Here is a 19,422-nt window from a genome sequence, read left to right on the forward strand (position 1 = left end):
TGCTTGTCCTTGTTTGTGAGGACACAAAAGTTTTACGGTGTTGGTTGCAAAATATTTCTCCTTGTTTGTAAGGAAACAAAATCTTTAGTGCCAGTTCAAGCTCTTCATTTTGTGACTGCATATGTTAGTGCATTCCCTCCCCTGAAAATTATTCTGAAACACATGCATACTTTCTATGTACATTTTTTAGTCACATTTTTTTAAAGTTACACGAACATTTTCTTGGCACTGAATAAACAATTTTTTTAAATGCCATAAATATTGTTTTGAAACACATGGATTTTTTTAGGACACCAATATGGCGCTAATTAATGTACTTAAAAATGTTGGCTTTTGAACTCTATATCAAAACCACCCAGGATCATCACGTATGTGTACGTGCAAAGCTAACTCGAACAAGCACACTGGCAGCTTGATCGATTAGTGCCTAGTACACACGTACGTGTAACTAGCTGGAAACTTGCGTATTTATACGCCTAGGCTGGTTAGCTTGATCGATTGAATCGATGTACTTCGGCGTCGTCGGCGCTAAAAAAAACACTTGCGAAGTAAACAAACTGATCGATAGATCGCCAAAGGCTCGTATCGAGCCTTGCTCTTGCTTTTTATTGCTCTGAACTTTTCGTTGTGGTACTACATATTACACGGGGTACATGTATATATATGTTACTAACCTGGACCTAACCCAAGCCGACTAGGAATAGATATCCTATACGTAGATACCAACAAGGACACGGGATTAACTCTTACACCCCCTCCCTTCTCTCTGAAAGATATTGGACAATATGCATGGGTGGATCCGACGCCCTTCTTCTCCTCCCGGGATATTTAAATGGGAGAAGGTTGGGTGATGCATCAGCTCTTTCGAGAGGCAAGGATGAGGCATAGCACCGCGCGAGGACCCGACACGAGAGGGCAGGAGAAGGAGCGTAGGCAATGCGATAATGCTCTCGGGTGGACATGCGGAGGGTGTGGCACCGACATGCATGAGGTTGGTGTGGTTGCGGGGGAGAGGAAGAGTGCCCTTTCGCCGCGGGCAATTCCGTGGGTCGCGCAATTATCCCACATTCGATATCGGAGCAAATATTTTCACGAGTAAATTGGAAATATTTTTTAAAAATCGATAAAATTGGACAAAACAGACATATTTTTAAAACATCCCTTCAACCATAAGAAATATGTGGTTTTTTTTGCATGGAAACATCGCCCAAATCAATTGATTAAAAATAGTTAGTTGATCATTTATGTAGATTCTGATTTTCAAATTTTGTTCTATATGAAAATGTTGCATCCCATCATATATTTTCAATTGTATATTATCTTCAACATTTCGATGAACCCTTTGCAAGTTACAATCAAAGCAATGCAGCAGTACGAACGTACAAAACGGAGGTGCTCATAGGGGTGAGTGTATGTGCGACTTCGTCAATATCAACATGATGTGCCGGTTCAGTCTCTCGAAAATGCTCATAAGGCTAGAGTGTGCGTTTGTGCATTCATATGTGTGAGTATATATGTGTATGTATAAGCGTCTGCATCTGTACTTTTTACAAAAAAGTACGCACGTACGAAACAGAAGTACACACACAAAACATGCTCAATGACACACGCAATGTGTGTGTGTGTGTTTTTTCTTGCTTTAGTTCATTGTGATGCTCCGATAAATAATACTCTCTCCGTCCAGAAATACTTGTCGAAAAAATAACAAGAAGTAAAAAGTTATGGAAGTTAAAAACAATTTAAAGTTAGAGATCTTCATGTGGTATCTATCACTAATAGGGCAGTGATTTTGACTATGGTTACTAGTACTTGGAATTTTCTAGGAAGTAAAAAAGCAACTTTTCCAACCACGAGGAGCCAATTAAAGATCTATTTTCGAGTGTCAATTCAGTCGTGTGGTGTAGACTACTGTTCATAGAGTTTTAAATAGTGGATTATGTCAGGCTAAAGAGCTGGCGTGCTAAATTGCGCTATAGCGCGCTAAATGGAGCATGCCCCTCCAAACGTTATAGCTTCGACATGCCGGGCACTACGAGCTTGCAGCAGCTTGACACAGCTTGAGACAGTTTGGAGTTCATCCGTTGTTCGCTCGATGGCGAAGCTCCAAAAAGACTCTATGCTGTTGTATCGCAACAGGGCGCCACTGCTGCGCGCGGGTATCCAATGAAGTCCACTGATGGGCATACTGCTGTCCGCCTAAACCTGCCTTGGAAGCAACTCCAATGAAGCGCACGCCGGGTATCCGATCCGTTCCACTCCATGCCTTCCTCGTCCACCCGTGCAAGAAACAGACCAACGCACCACCCATATAAAAGCGCACCAAAGCACTGCATTCCGTTCCATGCTTCGCCATTAATGACGATGAGCAAGCCGCACGCCGCGTGCTCCCTCTTGCTAGCCCTGCTCATCGGCCTCACCCGCCCTTCGCCGTGCACCTCCTCCCTGTACAATCCCCCGCCGCCGGACATGACGTACCACCACGGCGGCGTGCTCGACAGCACCGTGCCGGTCTCCGTGCTCTACTACGGCGCCTTCTCGCCGCATCACAAGGCCGTCCTCGCCGACTTCCTGCGCTCGCTCTCCCCGCGCTCGCGCCCCCACACCTTCGGCGCTCCGGCGGCCGCGTCGTCGGCGTCGGTGGCTCAGTGGTGGGAGACCGTCGACCGGTACGTGCAGAGGACCGGCAGGGAGCGCACGCGGGTGATGCTCACCAACCAGGTGTCCGATGAGGGGTGCTCGCTGGGGAAGCACCTGTCCCGGCTCCAGGTCGAGCAGCTGGCGGCGCGGCTCGGCGTGGCGCCCGGGGGCGTCGCCGTCGTGCTCACCGCCGCGGACGTCGCAGTGGACGGCTTCTGCGGGAGCTCCTGCGGGCTGCACGGCTCGCTGGCGCCCGGCGGCGCGGTGCACGTGTGGGTGGGCAACGCGGCCGTGCAGTGCCCGGGCCGGTGCGCGTGGCCGTTCCACGCCGCGGACCCTGCCGCGGCGGCCACGGCAGGGCCTGGGCGCCACAGGAGCGGGGAGACTCCGCTCCGTGCGCCCAACGGCGACGCCGGAGTGGACGGCATGGTGATCAACCTCGCGGCGCTGCTGGCCGGCGCGGTGACGAACCCGTACGGGCACGGATACTTCCAGGGCGACGCGGGCGCGCCGGTGGAGGTGGGCGGCGGGTGCCCAGGCGTGTACGGGCGCGGTGCTTACCCTGGCTACCCCGGCGCGGTGAAGCTTGACACGGCCACCGCCGGCGGATACAACGTGGTGGGCAGGAACGGCAGGAGGTACCTCGTGCCGGCCCTGCTCGATCCCGCCAACTACTCCTGCCTTGTCATGGCCTGATCGGGTTTACGCATGCGACTTCAATTCAAATGCTTTGGTTGATGGTAGGCATCGTCACGTGTAGCTGCATGATGCATGTTGATAGGCGACTCAAAAAGTTCAATGGATATCGATGCAGAATTGCACAGCAACGGCGTGGTTAGAACACGTACGTATGAGCTGTTTGCTTATGTACTGTGTTAAAAAGGACGGTGTTCATAATATTTAAGCACGGTTCACTCTCTTTTTCCATGCCACTTTTTTGTAGGAGTAACCACGACGTGTGGTGTTAGTGTCCTGGTCGGACACAGATAAGCACGTATAGTAGTAGTCTCTATTTTTAATGGAGCAGTTGATAGTCTCCGTCGGTCAATTTTCGTCCCAACAAAGACGGTTTTTTTCGTCCTCGATCCCACCTCCCGCATCCCATCGATTCCCCCCTATTCCACGATTTTTTTTCATCGGTTTTTTTCGTCTCTGCTGCCCCCGCCCACTCACGCAGCCAAAAAAACCACCCCCACGCACGAACCACTCCCCTCCCTCTCCTCGCGCGAGCATCCTCTCTCCTCGGTACCCTCGCACGCGCTAGGGTTCCTGCGCCGCCGCCGGGAGCTCGTCGACCAGCCCAGCGTCCTGCTGCTCCATGCCTCGCTTTCCTCGTCGCTCGCCTTCGGACTCCTCGCTTCCCTTAGGCGATCCGTCGCTTGTCCGCAAGCCAAGCCGCCGCCTCTCCGCCGAGAAAGGGGGCTCCCGATCTCCGCCGTGGTCGACCAACAGCGCGGCGAGCGGCACACCCAGCCCGTAGGCTCATCCCCTTCTCCGATCCACTCCGGCGGCGGCCATCGTTGGAACGTTGCACTCGTGTCACCTCTCATGATTTTTTTTCTTGTTTGATTCCCCATGTCTCACGGGTGTGTGGTATGCAATCAAGGCATCGGCTCATCTGATTTCCTGCTGCTGGCATACGTAGGTTTACCGCTGGATTCATGCCAAATCTACCCGCGCCCAACTCCCCTGATGCTCTGCACCCCGTTTGTTGGGAGGTGTTGAGCTGCTGTGAAGCTTCCTAGAGATGCCAATCTGGGTCGTTATCAAGCAAGCCTGTAGGATTCAGAAATAATCTATTGCATCTTGTGCAGTGGTATTTTTCCTTTTGTAGTTTGGGGTGACAAATTATTGTTTTGTATTACAATCTTGGTCGTTATCAAGCATGCCTGTCGGGATGCAAATAATCATCACAACGCTGAATCCTCTGTTATGTGATTTCCATTATGTTTAAATCACAAATTTACTGAGCCTATTTCTGTTGTTGAACGCTTGGGGTACTACTGCATTGGTGTAACATGTCTAATGATGTTTTTATCTGCTGGACATTGTAGGTCTTGAAGTATGGCGCAGTTATGACAAGGAACTGCACTCACCAATGGAATAGCTAGAAGTAATCAAGGTAAAAAAATATTTCATGAATTTAGGTTGCTTGATGCATATGGTGATCCATCCATTGCGTACTCATATTTACCATTCGGCTTTGCGACTTGAAAGTAACTTGCCTTTTTCTTACAGTTATAATTCAGTTATTGTGGTCACTGAATACATGGAGACAATTGTGCCATATAGTTGGAATGTTCATCAGATCGATTAAAATCTAACCTATACTTACGAAGCTTTGAGCTACCTTACGAATATGCAGTTTATGTGATATTTTCCATAATGTGGTTATTTAGCTGATGGCCATTGTATCCCGGTGACTGGAGACCACGTGGTGGTGGGTCTCACTGTCGGGAGTAGCGCCGGAGTGGGTGACGAAGATTGATGAGGCGACAGAGGCGGGGCCTTCTTCAGTTACAAGTCACACATGTTGTGGCTGTCAAGATCTATGGTGCACATAATCCACCTCATGCAATTGTTCGCCAACGTCTGTCTGAACCAGTTCAAGCAGTATTCTTGGCCATGACGTGGTGCCTCCCTGGACTCGCAACTTGCCGAGTGCACCGCGCTGCAATACCCAGAGGTGCATCCGCGCCGGCGGCAAGCACAACGACCCCGATGACATGTGAGCCGCCGGGGCGAGGAGCCTACCTCCGCACCACTGCCTAAGGCGAGGTGCTCCCCAGAACTGCTGCTCCATTACGCTCCTCTCTTGAGGTATTTGTTCTCCGGCTTGAGAATTATTGTTCAGCTCCTGCACATAGTTCTCTGTTTGTTCCATTGACAGTCAGCTTATATTGATGGTCACTTTTAAAACTTGGACTGCGAGCATTCCAAAACATCACACGAAAGATGGGTATAATAACCACAAATGGATAAACAGTAAAGTTTGATTTGATGCTATAACGCTTGACCTCGCCGCTGGACAACATCTTGCCGGACCTCCCACCGTAGACCTCCATCTTCTCTGCCGATGCAGGGGCACCGTCCCATATGTCCCCACCCAAGAGGGCTCTAACCCTCTCGACAACAATGCACAATGCAGTTGCAGGCGCAGACGCCAGATTCGCTCAGCCGCGGAAGCCGCTGTCCCATACCGAAGATGTGCAGGCATGTTTTGGATTATGATTGTGCAAAGGCATATGGCAGACAATTGTGGTCTGCAATTTTTTTTACCAAAATACTGAACTTGTTCTGATTTTACCAGAATACTAATGTGAACATTCATGCAATTGCAGAATTTTTTGAAAAGGAAAGCTTTAGGCCGAAAGTTCTTCCATTAACATTCTGCATGTGCTGCTATAGATTGGTCCTTGCAGCTGATGAAGGCAACAACCATTGGAAGCACAAAATTGTGGAGCTTAAGATTCCCCACCCTTATTTCTGAAGGAAAGCTAAAGTTCGGGGTGCTACTCTCCGAGGATTTACTCAATGGTGAACATTTTTCTTTTGTTTCTCTTGTTCTAATCTCTACCTCAAGATGCAATACTTCTTATTGTACTGCTTGGATTGACCTCCCGCTGTAATCATTACTGTTATTTAATATAATAACAATCATATATTTTACATGCAGGAGGGTTTATTTAACACTACAAGCCTTTTAAGTTGTTATATGGTAATATGGTGATAGGTTGGAATGTTTGATCACCGAGGAATGTAGATTACTATCACAGGATATTTTTCCTCTTGATGGTGCTTCCACTGAACGTTATGCACCCCTGTACAACCATATATCTAAGTTTGCATGTTCATTCAGAAGATTATATTGACTATTCAATTCACTGTTCGACCTTTGAATATAGAGTTCCGGCTCAGTAGTTTGGATCTTGATAGACATCTAGACCTGTAGCTGTGTTTTATTTTCTTATCCTTTTTAGAAACTTACACGCCAACTTGGTGGATTAAACCGGTGTTCTAATTAAATGCTAAATTGAGTATAAACATCTTCTTTTACTGTTATATGACAAAATGAATGAATATGTGATTGCTATCCAGATTAGTTAGGCCATCTTGCAAATAACCATGCGATACATTACTGATATTTTCTTGGGATGGCCAAATAGACATGCATTCTTTGCTAGGTTAAGTTTTGTTATCCTTTGTACTTATTTTCTCAATCTTTGTAGTGAAATAGTACAAGATGAGGAACTGGCTGAACTTCAGAGTTTCAGTTAAGTGCACAGTTAAAGAAAAATTGTAACAACTCGGATGCAGCTCAGAGGTCAAATATCATGATGCAGAGTAGGCACTAAACCTAATGTATCTACTTGATTTTGTTATTGCAGATTAACTGTTTATCTTATCTGTACACAGCTGATTAGGAAGTATAGTAGTACCCGTGCGTTTAATAGTTGTTAGATTGTTTTTGTGCATAGTTGAACTGTGTATTGAGACGGGAAGCCAAGTTGTATAATTTGCGGATTCCATTTGTCAGACTGGTGGCATTCCTTAATTTTTTATCCCTGATTATGATTTGGTTCTGATTATATTGTCCCATGGAAAGAGCATTAGAATACGACAAGCAAACAGGCCTTTCGACATTCATGGTGTATATTTTGTTTCACCGAGCCGTGTTGCTTATGATTTTGAATTCAAACGGATCTGCGGCTTCTGTTCACTAAAGAAATAAATGCATGGATAGACAAGGTATGCTCTAAGCCGTTTTTTCCTTAGATGAAAGGAAGGGTTAGTAGTTCTTGTAACTTTCTTTTCTTTTCTTGGTATTCAAACAAGAACAAATCACTGTTGATGTTTAAACTCTCTAGAATCTCATAAATTCTGTTATTCCTCTTAAACTTCTGATACAAAATTGGATTTGTAAATTATTTATTCTGGCACAACCAATTGCTGCTTCTTCTGCCTAGCTTGCTTTCGATGAAGTATTCCTGGTCAATAGACTGCACTTGCTTATTCCAAGCACATACAAGCCTAAGGATGTCTTGTAAGAAAAGCTTTAACGAAATCACTTTGGTTTGTAAATGTCCTTGAGGATTGAATTAATAGAAACTAGCAATTCTTCTGCCTAAACTGATTCTTGCAAATTTTCTTGCCGAACTACTACATGGTAGTTTTAAAGTAAATACCATTTTTGTTATCTGCTATGTGGTTGCAGCACAATATACCCTTAATAATATTTCTTTTGGATGTCTACACCAGAGCAACCAATTAAGAAAAACCTAGGATCGGTTAGAGACACAGGTTTTGCATATTTCACAAAAGCAAAACATAATTTCTTTGTTGCCTCTTCTATCGTGAACTTCTGTTGGCTATGACTAAAGAGTGTGCACTTTATTCAGTCCTTTTCCACCAACCAAGTTTCCAAGGAAACACATGAAAACCTTATTACAAGTTTATAACTAAGAATACAATGTTTCTGCTCTCAATTGCTTTTGGAGAATTGACTCCATTATGTCTTGCCATGGATAAAATAGTTATGCTGAACCATGATGTCGTCATACGAACAACATAGTTTTGAGAGCCAGGTAATGTATACTTCCTAGATGTTCAGTCATTTTTTGTAACTTACCTATAGACCTCAGTAGTTTACTTGTTTGTAACTTTGCTCACATACTTCAGTAGTTTAGTGTGAGAAACTAAAGAGGTATGTAGAGAAGTATTGGGTTAGTGCTTCCGATGACATTTGAAATAAGTAAATAAACACACGAGGTTTGAATTTTATTTTTACTTCTCCAAAGTATGTGGTCCATGCTGATGGGCTCAGAGATAATATGATTGATGCTACATTCTTTCTTTGTCCATAGATATAGGTTTGTACACATTGCTGGTCCTGTTATTTTGTTTGAATCTGACTGTTCTGCGTAATCGGTCTCTTTGTCCATAGATCCGGGTGCCACGGTCGAGGCTGGGTGGAGGAGCATGTAGGGGTTGCTTGGTTGTGGAGGAGGGGAAGGGAGTACAGGATGGCGCCGTTTTGGATGGTAGGAGGATAAATCACGGGCGGATGGAGGTCTAGGGAGCACGGGGCGGCAGCTTCACCCTTGCCACCGTACGGGAAGGGGGACGGAGCCGGAGCTCTCCATGCGGCTTCTTGAGTGTGGCTGGAGCACGGGCGTCACAACGGGGGATTGGGTGGAGCACGTCCAGGCGTCGATACAAGGGAGGTGGGGGCGGGGCGTTGCAAGCCGTTTGTGGGCGCTAAATGAGAAGAGGAGGAGCAACGCTGGGTGGTGAGGTAGAAAAGGAGGAGTGGTGTGTATAGAAGAGAAGGGACACTGGGCGATGAGATATCTCTGTGGGGATTGGGTGCTGTTGCTACAGCTTTTTTTGTGAATGAGATGTGGTTGTACCAAGATGGCCTGAGCAGGGGAGTAGAAGCTCGCTGATGATTACAAATCTTCTAGAAAAGATTATATATCTGCTGGCATTTGAATAAAATAAACATGCATGGACTCTCAAAAGTTTGATTCATCATCTTGAGTTCTGGACAAAAGCACAACTTTGTTTAAATGGAAACTACATGCCCAACTTTGTTTTATATCAAATAAATGGAAATACATTTGCACAATGATCGGTTGCTACTACAAAGAATGTGTTAATTAATGGGCAGTGGAATGGGATTAGGCCTCACAATTTACAAACAACTCGGAGAATTGAAGTAACGAAAGTATGTGTCACACTTGGATATGTGGTTGAAAAGAAAACGAATCACTGAAATGCTTCTGCCTCCCAAAGGAGCGTTTCCTGGTTTCCATTGAAGGGAAATGTTCCGAAATACTAGGGTTTTATTGCCGACTATTGTAACTATTGTGTGTATAAAAATGAAAGATGTGCCTCTCATTATGGCCCATATTTGCACGTGGGTAAACGTTTAACTATTGTGTGTAAAAAAATGAGTGATACATCTCTCATTACCTCCCCTATTTGCTAGCAGGCTAATGTTTCTAGAGGTGCTATTTTGTAAAACACATGAGGAAAAGATATATGTTTGACATGTTTAGTATCGAGCCACTAGAACATTTATACTCTGGTGGAACGTTAAAGAATTGTTTCGCCCGGTTTGAACGGTGAGTATTCTCCGGTACACATTTTAAGACCTTCGACATCAAGTACTCCTACTAACAACATATATTGCTTATGCGGGATGAGTATGAGTTGAAAACGAAGTTTTTATTATACTTGCTCAAATATCATGTGAATAAAGCTAAAGACAACATTCGTAATATTGTGCGAGAATTTCTGAAGCGCATCAAGTAGAGCTTACTTTGTAATGGATATTTAGTTGGATCATCACTCTATATATATGCATCGTCAATTTGCCTTTCTTTCATCAATTTACATTGTAAGTGAAGTGGGCTTCAATTTTTACCCGATTGTGCCCGTGTTATCTTGTCTCTACATGTAAAATTTAACATACATTATGTTAATATAACTAGCAAAATATTTCAAAAGCCTGTGACGACACATGGGCAATCTACTTCACTTGGTAGTGTTAAATTAACTTAGCTAGGACCAGGCTGGTACCTTTACATTATTTTCAGGTTGAAGCAGTTGGATTCACACACTGTTGAGGATAATTGTTGTTAAGAAATAAATATGACACATACCGTTGTATTCTGATTTGTTTTGCAGGTTTAGGTATGTATTAGTACATTGATGATATCAACCCATACAACGTAATTAATGAGTTCCATTGCTTATATGAGAATGAGTAATCACAGGCTTCTTTTTACTCTGCCATACACATGAAGAACTACAGAGAGGTAAAGAGAGAGATGCTAGCTCATACTTTAGACCGAAGCTGAGTGTAATTTTCATTGTTGTGGCACACTATTTACTGTTGACCCGTATTATCTCTTGCCAGTAAAACAAGTTGCAACACATAGACCACAGGGTTTTCTACTGGTGTGTTGATGGCACAGTTCTTTCCTTTCGATTCTCTAACACAGTTTTGTTTGCAATTTCATTGAAAACATTAAAAAAAATGCTCGTGACAATGCACGGGCATTCTACTAGTAAGAGTAGAAATCCAAATCGAGTAGGTTAGATAGCTAATCTTAGCTGCTATATATACTCACGTACCACCCCTGTAAAACACCAAGTCAGACAAAGAGAAAAGCAATAAAGATTATTGAAAGGCTCGACAGGAGCCTTTGGCCATCGATTAAGTTTCTCCGTTCGCCAAGTCAGAAAAGGTTCCGTCGGGTTTATTGATTCGTTCTGAGCTAGTCTACATATAGAAGTACCGGCGAGTTGCACGTACGTGAGGCTACCGTACAGGAATCAATTAAGCTGCTTGCCTGCTAGCTAGCTTTGCACATCGTACGTATTAGCTCCTGGGAGTTTTAGGGCGCCCGTAGTGGACTTAGTGCTCCTTTCTCAAACCAGAACAACTCTTAACATTAGGGAAAATAAGGGAAGACCACCTGAGCGAACCGACCGAAGAGACTTTACTTATCCGAACCGAACGTTAGCGGCTTGGTCTAGCGATCAAAAGCCAACAATTGGTATCTAGAGCCTCGACGATCTACAATCTACGATGACGGACATCGACAAGGAGTCGGTCAAGTCCGGCAACGGCGATTCCAAGGCGAACAAGAACGGCGACAAGGTGAAGAAGGGTGGCAAGTCAGCAACCAGTGGTGGCGGAACGGGCGGCGCCAACGTGCAGGCGCATCGAAAACATCCCCATCTAGTACCCGATGCTCACCGACGCCAACTACGGCGTGTGGGCGGTGAAGATGAAGATTATTCTCCGAACCCTTTGAGTGTGGGAGGCCATCACGGACGACGATGCCGACGAGGAGTGCGACGATGGTGCCATGGCCGCCATAGCCCAGTCTGTTCCAGATTCCGTGCTGATGACATTGGCAGAGTTCGAGACAGCAAGAGAGGCGTGGAACGCACTCAAAGAGATGAGGATTGGAGAAGATCGCGTCACGAAGGCTCGGGCACAAGTGCTGAAGCGCCAATTTCACAAGTTGCAGATGGAGGAAACTGAATCGGTGAACGACTATGCCATGCGTCTGACTACTTTGATGGGAGAGATCTGTGCGCTTGGTGCAAAGCTCGAGGAAGCCGAGATTGTGGAGAAGTTTTTCAGTTCGGTGACTGATAAATTCACGTACATCATCGGCACGCTCGAGCAGCTTTACGACATCGACGACATGACCATAACGGAGGCGATCGGACGCTTGCAAACGTGGGAAGAGAATGCTCGTGGCTGTCGGAAAGGCAAAGGAGGAGGTGGTGACCAACTCATGTACTCGCGCGCAGATTGGGAGTCCCTAAGTAGCAAAGGAAGGCGCAACGATGGCGAAGGCTCAAGCAATGCGAAGCGCGGCGGACAAACCGAAGAAGGCAAAGGAAAAGGCAAGCCACAAGGTCGTGGTAAGGCGGACCGATCTAAAGAGCGAAAACCACGGAACTTGGATATGTCCGAGGTCAAGTGCTATAACTGCAACGAGATGGGTCACTTGGCGAAGGATTGTCCAGAGCCTAACAAGTGGGAGATCAAGGCAAATTTGGCGAAGCAGGAAGACGAACGTCCAGGCCTTCTGATGGCCGAAGTTTGTGATCTCGTCCAAACAGCGGTTGTGAAACCAAACCGGAAGGTGCTACTTCATGAGGAAAAGGCAACACCAAAGTTATCCGGGAGCCAGAACGTGTCGTGGTATCTAGACACAGGTGCTAGTAACCACATGACGGGGTGCAAGGAGAAGTTCCTCGAGCTGGAATATGATGTTCAAGGCTCGGTCAAGTTCGGTGGTGGTTCAAATGTGGAGATTTGCGGGCAAGGTTCTGTCCTCTTCGAGGGTCTCACAAGAGAACATCGCATACTCACCGGAGTATACTACATCCCAAGGCTTCGCAACAACATCATCTCTGTCGGGAAACTTGACGAGAATGGATGCAAGGTGGATATTGAGAACGGAGTGATGACGATCTTCGACAACCTCCGAAACGTGCTAGCCGTGTTAATCGCACACGGAACAGGCTCTATATCCTCAACCTTGATCAATCTCAACCGGAGTGTTGGCTCGCCAAGAGTGATGATGATTCGTGGTTATGGCATGCTAGATTTGGACACGTCAACTTCTACGCCTTGAAGAAGATGTTGAAGATGGAGATGGTATCTGGGATGCTGTTTATCGACCATGTTGATCGAGTATGTGACGGGTGCTTGGTTGAAAAACAGCACCGCATGCCGTTCCCTGCTCAGTCTACCTATCATGCAAGTGATGCACTCGAGCTGCTCCATGGTGATCTATGTGGCCCTATCACCCCAGCAACTCACGGAGGAAAGAAGTATTTCTTCCTTGTGGTAGATGACTACTCGAGATACATGTGGGTCGTTCTCCTACGATCTAAAGATGAGGCGTTTGAAGTGTTTAAGAAGCTGAAGGCTGCAACGGAGATGGAACACAAGATGAAGGTTCGCGCTCTACGGACAGATCGCGGCGGAGAGTTTACGTCAAACGAGTTCAACGGCTACTGCGAGAAGATTGGCATAAAGAGGATCCTCACGGCACCTTATACGCCACAGCAGAACGGGGTTGTTGAAAGGCGCAATCGAACCATCATTGACATGGCAAGGAGCTTACTCAAGAGCAAGAATCTGCCGGGGACTTTTTGGGGAGAAGCTGTCTCGACGGCGGTCTATCTTCTCAACCGGGCTCCAACGAAGGCAGTGATCGGCAAGACTCCGTATGAAGAAATTTACGGACGGAAGCCGAATGTGTCTCATCTACGGACGTTTGGGTGTGTGGTGCATGTGAAGACGACGGAGCCGCATCTCTCAAAGTTTGCCGACCGTAGCACCAAGATGGTGTTCGTCGGATACGAGAGGAGTTCCGGCACCAAGGCATACCGCTTCTACGATCCACGAACCAAGCGTCTACGGATTTCACGCGATGTCGTGTTTGAAGAAAATCAAGCGTGGAATTTGAGTGCAGCAGCCGACGATGCTCCAAACAGTAACATATTCACTGTTGAAACTGATGAAGATGCAGGGGAGGACGTCCAGGTGGTTGGCAAGACGCCCAACCAAGGTGACCACAATGGTAGTGATCATCATGGTGCCGACACCAACGACGATGCGCATGGGTCGCAAGGTGATAGCGATAACGACGCGCACGACATGGGCGGAGATCTCGACAACGAGGCGCATAGTGATGCTGACAATCAAGATGATGGTCATGATCACGACGACTATGCCGATGACGCAGATGCCAACGACCTGATATCTACCACGCCCGAGACTCAACCGTCTTCCTCAAGTGCATCGACGCCGACACAATTTGTGTCTGTTGGAGATCGTTGCAGAAATTAAAAAAAATTCTACGCATCACCAAGAACAATCTATGGAGTCTTCTAGCAACGAGAGGGAAAAGAGTGCATCTACATACCCTTGTAGATCGCGAGCGGAAGCGTTCAAGTGAACGGGGTTGATGGAGTCGTACTCGTCGTGATCCAAATCACCGATGACCGAGCGCCGAACGGACGGCACCTCCGCGTTCAACACACGTACGGTTGGGGAAGACGTCTCCTCCTTCTTGATCCAGCAAGGGGAGGGAGAGGTTGATGGAGATCCAGCAACACGACGGCGTGGTGGTGGAAGTAGCGGGGATCTCGGCAGGGCTTCGCCAAGCTCAGCGAGAGGGAGAGGTGTCACGGGAGGGAGAGGGAGGCGCTAGGGGCTTGGGGTGCTGCTGCCCTCCCTCCCCCCTCTTTATATAGGGGTCCAGGGGGGGCGCCGGCCCCCAGAGATCCCATCTCAAGGGGGGGGGGGGGCGGCCAAGGGGGGACTTGCCCCCCAAGTCAAGTGGGGCGCCCCCCCACCCCTAGGGTTTCCAACTATAGGCGCAGGGGAGGCCCAAGGGGGCGCACCAGCCCACCAAGGGCTGGTTCCCTTCCCCACTTCAGCCCATGGGGCCCTCCAGGATAGGTGCCCCACCCGGTGGACCCCCGGGACCCTTCCGGTGGTCCCGGTACAATACCGGTGACCCCCGAAAATTTCCCGGTGGCCGAAACTGGACTTCCTATATACAATTCTTCACCTCCGGACCATTCCGGAACTCCTCGTGACGTCCGGGATCTCATCCGGGACTCCGAACAACTTTCGGGTTACCGCATACTAGTATCTCTACAACCCTAGCATCACCGAACCTTAAGTGTGTAGACCCTACGGGTTCGGGAGACATGCAGACATGACCGAGACGACTCTCCGGTCAATAACCAACAGCTGGATCTAGATACCCATGTTGGCTCCCACATGTTCCACGATGATCTCATCGGATGAACCATGATGTCGAGGATTCAATCAATCCCGTATACAATTCCCTTTGTCAATCGGTACGTTACTTGCCCGAGATTCGATCGTCGGTATCCCAATACCTTGTTCAATCTCGTTACCGGCAAGTCACTTTACTCGTACCGTAATGCATGATCCCGTGACCAAACACTTGGTCACATTGAGCTCATTATGATGATGCATTACCGAGTGGGCCCAGAGATACCTCTCCGTCATACGAAGTGACAAATCCCAGTCTCGATTCGTGCCAACCCAACAGACACTTTCGGAGATACCCGTAGTGCACCTTTATAGCCACCCAGTTACGTTGTGACGTTTGGCACACCCAAAGCACTCCTATGGTATCCGGGAGTTGCACAATCTGATGGTCTAAGGAAATGATACTTGACATTTGGAAAAGCTCTAGCAAACGAACTACACGATCTTGTGCTATGCTTAGGATTGGGTCTTGTCCATCACATCATTCTCCTAATGATGTGATCCCGTTATCAATGACATCCAATGTCCATAGTCAGGAAACCATGACTATCTGTTGATCAACGAGCTAGTCAACTAGAGGCTCACTAGGGACAAGTTGTGGTCTATGTATTCACACATGTATTACGATTTCCGGATAACACAATTATAGCATGAACAATAGACAATTATCATGAACAAGGAAATATAATAATAACCATTTTATTATTGCCTCTAGGGCATATTTCCAACAGTCTCCCACTTGCACTAGAGTCAATAATCCAGTTACATTGTAATGAATCAAACACCCATAGAGTTCTGGTGTTGATCATGTTTTGCTCTAGGGAGAGGTTTAGTCAACGGATCTGCTACATTCAGGTCCGTATGTACTTTACAAATATCTATGTCTCCATTTTGAACACTTTCACGAATGGAGTTGAAGCGACGCTTGATATGCCTGGTCTTCCTGTGAAATCTGGGCTCCTTGGCAAGGGCAATAGCTCCAGTGTTGTCACAGAAGAGAGTCATCGGGCCCGACGCATTGGGAATAACTCCTAGGTCGGTAATGAACTCCTTCACCCAGATTGCTTCTTGTGCTGCCTCCGAGGCCGCCATGTATTCCGCTTCACATGTAGATCCCGCCACAACGCTTTGCTTGCAACTGCACCAGCTTACTGCCCCACCATTCAAAATATACATGTATCCGGTTTGTGACTTAGAGTCATCAAGATCTGTGTCGAAACTAGCATCTACGTAACCCTTTACGACGAGCTCTTCGTCACCTCCATAAACGAGAAACATATCCTTAGTCCTCTTCAGGTACTTCAGGATATTCTTGACCGCTGTCCAGTGTTCCATGCCGGGATTACTTTGGTACCTTCCTAACAAACTTACGGCAAGGTTTACATCAGGTCTGGTACACAGCATGGCATACATAATAGACCCTATGGCCGAGGCATAGGGGATGACACTCATCTTTTCTCTATCTTCTGTCGTGGTCGGGCATTGAGCCGTGCTCAATTGCACACCTTGCAATACAGGCAAGAACCCCTTCTTGGACTGATCCATATTGAACTTCTTCAATATCTTGTCAAGGTACGTACTTTGTGAAAGACCAATGAGGCGTCTTGATCTATCTCTATAGATCTTGATGCCTAATATATAAGCAGCTTCTCCAAGGTCCTTCATTGAAAAACACTTGTTCAAGTAGGCCTTTATGCTTCCCAAGAATTCTATATCATTTCCCATCAACAGTATGTCATCCACATATAATATGAGAAATGCTACAGAGCTCCCACTCACTTTCTTGTAAACACATGCTTCTCCATAAGTCTGTGTAAACCCAAACGCTTTGATCATCTCATCAAATCGAATGTTCCAACTCCAAGATGCTTGCACCAGCCCATAGATGGAGCGCTGGAGCTTGCATACCTTGTTAGCATTCTTAGGATCGACAAAACCTTTCGGCTGCATCATATACAATTCTTCCTTAAGAAAGCCGTTAAGGAATGCCGTTTTGACGTCCATTTGCCATATCTCATAATCATAGTATGCGGCAATTGCTAACATGATTCGGACGGACTTCAGCTTCGCTACGGGTGAGAAAGTCTCATCGTAGTCAACCCCTTGAACTTGTCGATAACCCTTAGCAACAAGTCGAGCTTTATAGATGGTAACATTACCATCCGCGTCTGTCTTCTTCTTAAAGTCCATTTGTTTTCTATCGCTCACCGATCATCGGGCAAGTCTGTCAAAGTCCACACTTTGTTTTCATACATGGATCCTATCTCGGATTGCATGGCTTCAAGCCATTTGTCAGAATCTGGGCCTGCCATTGCTTCTTCATAGTTCGAAGGTTCACCGTTGTCTAACAACATGATTTCCAAGACAGGGTTGCCGTACCACTCTGGCGCGGAACGTGTCCTTGTGGACCTACGAAGTTCAGTAGGAGCTTGATCCGAAGTACCTTGATCATCATCATCATTAACTTCCTCTCTAGTCGGTGCAGGCACCACAGGAACATCTTCCTGAGCTGCGCTACTTTCCGGTTCAAGAGGTAGTACTTCATCAAGTTCCACTTTCCTCCCACTTACTTCTTTCGAGAGAAACTCTTTCTCCAAAAAGGACCCGTTCTTGGCAACGAAGATCTTGCCTTCGGATCTGAGGTAGAAGGTATACCCAATGGTTTCCTTAGGGTATCCTATGAAGACGCATTTTTCCGACTTGGGTTCGAGCTTTTCAGGTTGAAGTTTCTTGACATAAGCATCGCATCCCCAAACTTTTAGAAACAACAGCTTAGGTTTCTTCCCAAACCATAATTCATACGGTGTCGTCTCAACGGATTTCGACGGAGCCCTATTTAAAGTGAATGCGGCAGTCTCTAAAGCATAGCCCCAAAATGAGAGTGGTAGATCGGTAAGAGACATCATAGATCGCACCATATCCAATAGAGTGCGATTACGACGTTCGGACACACCATTTCGCTGAGGTGTTCCAGGCGGCGTGAGTTGTGAAACTATTCCACATTTCCTTAAGTGTGTGCCAAATTCGTGACTCAAATATTCCCCTCCATGATCTGATCGTAAGAACTTTATTTTTCTGTCACGTTGATTCTCAACCTCACTCTGAAATTCCTTGAACTTTTCAAAGGTCTCAGACTTGTGTTTCATTAGGTAGACATACCCATATCTACTCAAGTCATCAGTGAGAGTGAGAACATAACGATAGCCACCGCGAGCCTCAACACTCATTGGACCGCACACATCAGTATGTATGATTTCCAATAAGTTGGTTGCTCGCTCCATTGTTCCGGAGAACGGAGTCTTGGTCATCTTACCCATGAGGCATGGTTCGCACGTGTCAAATGATTCGTAATCAAAAGACTCCAAAAGTCCATCTGCATGGAGCTTCTTCATGCGTTTGACACCAATGTGACCAAGACGGCAGTGCCACAAGTATGTGGGACTATCATTATCAACCTTACATCTTTTGGTATTCACACTATGAATATGTGTAACACTACGTTCGAGATTCATTAAGAATAAACCATTAACCAGCGGGGCATGACCATAAAACATATCTCTCATATAAATAGAACAACCATTATTCTCGGATTTAAATGAGTAGCCATCTCGAATTAAACGAGATCCTGATACAATGTTCATGCTCAAAGCTGGCACTAAATAACAATTATTGAGGTTTAAAACTAATCCCGTAGGTAAATGTAGAGGTAGCGTGCCGACGGCGATCACATCGACCTTGGAACCATTCCCGACGCGCATCGTCACCTCGTCCTTTGCTAGTCTCCGTTTATTCCGCAGCTCCTGCTTTGAGTTACAAATATGAGCAACCGCACCGGTATCAAATACCCAGGAGCTACTACGAGTGCTGGTAAGGTACACATCAATAACATGTATATCACATATACCTTTGGTGTTGCCGGCCTTCTTGTCCGCCATGTACTTGGGGCAGTTCCGCTTCCAGTGACCACTTCCCTTGCAATAAAAGCACTCAGTCTCAGGCTTGGGTCCATTCTTTGGCTTCTTCCCGGCAACTGGCTTACCGGGCGCGGCAACTCCCTTGCCGTCCTTCTTGAAGTTCTTCTTACCCTTGCCCTTCTTGAACTTAGCGGTTTTATTCACCATCAACACTTGATGTTCTTTTCTGATCTCTACCTCAGCTGATTTCAGCATTGAATATACCTCGGGAATGGTCTTTTCCATCCCCTGCATATTGTAGTTCATCACAAAGCTCTTGTAGCTTGGTGGAAGCGACTGGAGGATTCTGTCAATGACCGCGGAACACGGAGGACCGAAAGGTCGAGCATGAGTCGTATAGAAGATACGATCAACATGGAGATGTTCACCGATCTTGACTAGTCCGTCTCACGTGATGATCGGACACGGCCTAGTCGAATTCGGATCATGTTTCACTTAGATGACTAGAGGGATGTCTAT

The 19,422-nt window shown here is 46.6% G+C and overlaps 1 protein-coding gene and 1 long non-coding RNA gene across 7 annotated transcripts; both read left to right on the forward strand.

The window, feature by feature from the left end:
* Nucleotides 1–2,051: 2,051 nt before the first annotated feature.
* LOC123124315 (protein PHOSPHATE-INDUCED 1 homolog) lies at nucleotides 2,052–3,555 on the forward strand. The gene has a single exon (XM_044544950.1). The coding sequence runs from the start codon at nucleotides 2,260–2,262 to the stop codon at nucleotides 3,331–3,333; it is 1,074 nt and encodes a 357-aa protein (XP_044400885.1). The 5' UTR covers nucleotides 2,052–2,259; the 3' UTR covers nucleotides 3,334–3,555.
* A 237-nt stretch (nucleotides 3,556–3,792) lies between these two features.
* LOC123119409 (uncharacterized) lies at nucleotides 3,793–9,168 on the forward strand. Of its 6 annotated transcripts, none has more exons than XR_006458662.1 (4): nucleotides 3,793–4,759; nucleotides 5,037–6,174; nucleotides 6,314–6,981; nucleotides 8,582–9,168. It is a non-coding gene; the product is annotated as an uncharacterized lncRNA (long non-coding RNA). The 6 variants fall into 6 exon arrangements; XR_006458665.1 differs by having other exon boundaries at nucleotides 3,793–4,453; nucleotides 4,692–4,759; nucleotides 6,314–9,168; XR_006458667.1 differs by having other exon boundaries at nucleotides 3,793–4,415; nucleotides 4,692–4,759; nucleotides 6,314–9,168.
* Nucleotides 9,169–19,422: the final 10,254 nt, after the last annotated feature.

Source organism: Triticum aestivum, chromosome 5D (assembly GCF_018294505.1).
Source record: "Triticum aestivum cultivar Chinese Spring chromosome 5D, IWGSC CS RefSeq v2.1, whole genome shotgun sequence".
NCBI lineage: Eukaryota > Viridiplantae > Streptophyta > Magnoliopsida > Poales > Poaceae > Triticum > Triticum aestivum.

What these genes read in the sequence shown, in the direction of transcription:
- LOC123124315 (XM_044544950.1), top strand. Translation starts at nt 2,260, where the DNA reads ATGCCTTCCTCGTCCACCCGTGCAAGAAACAGACCAACGCACCACCCA.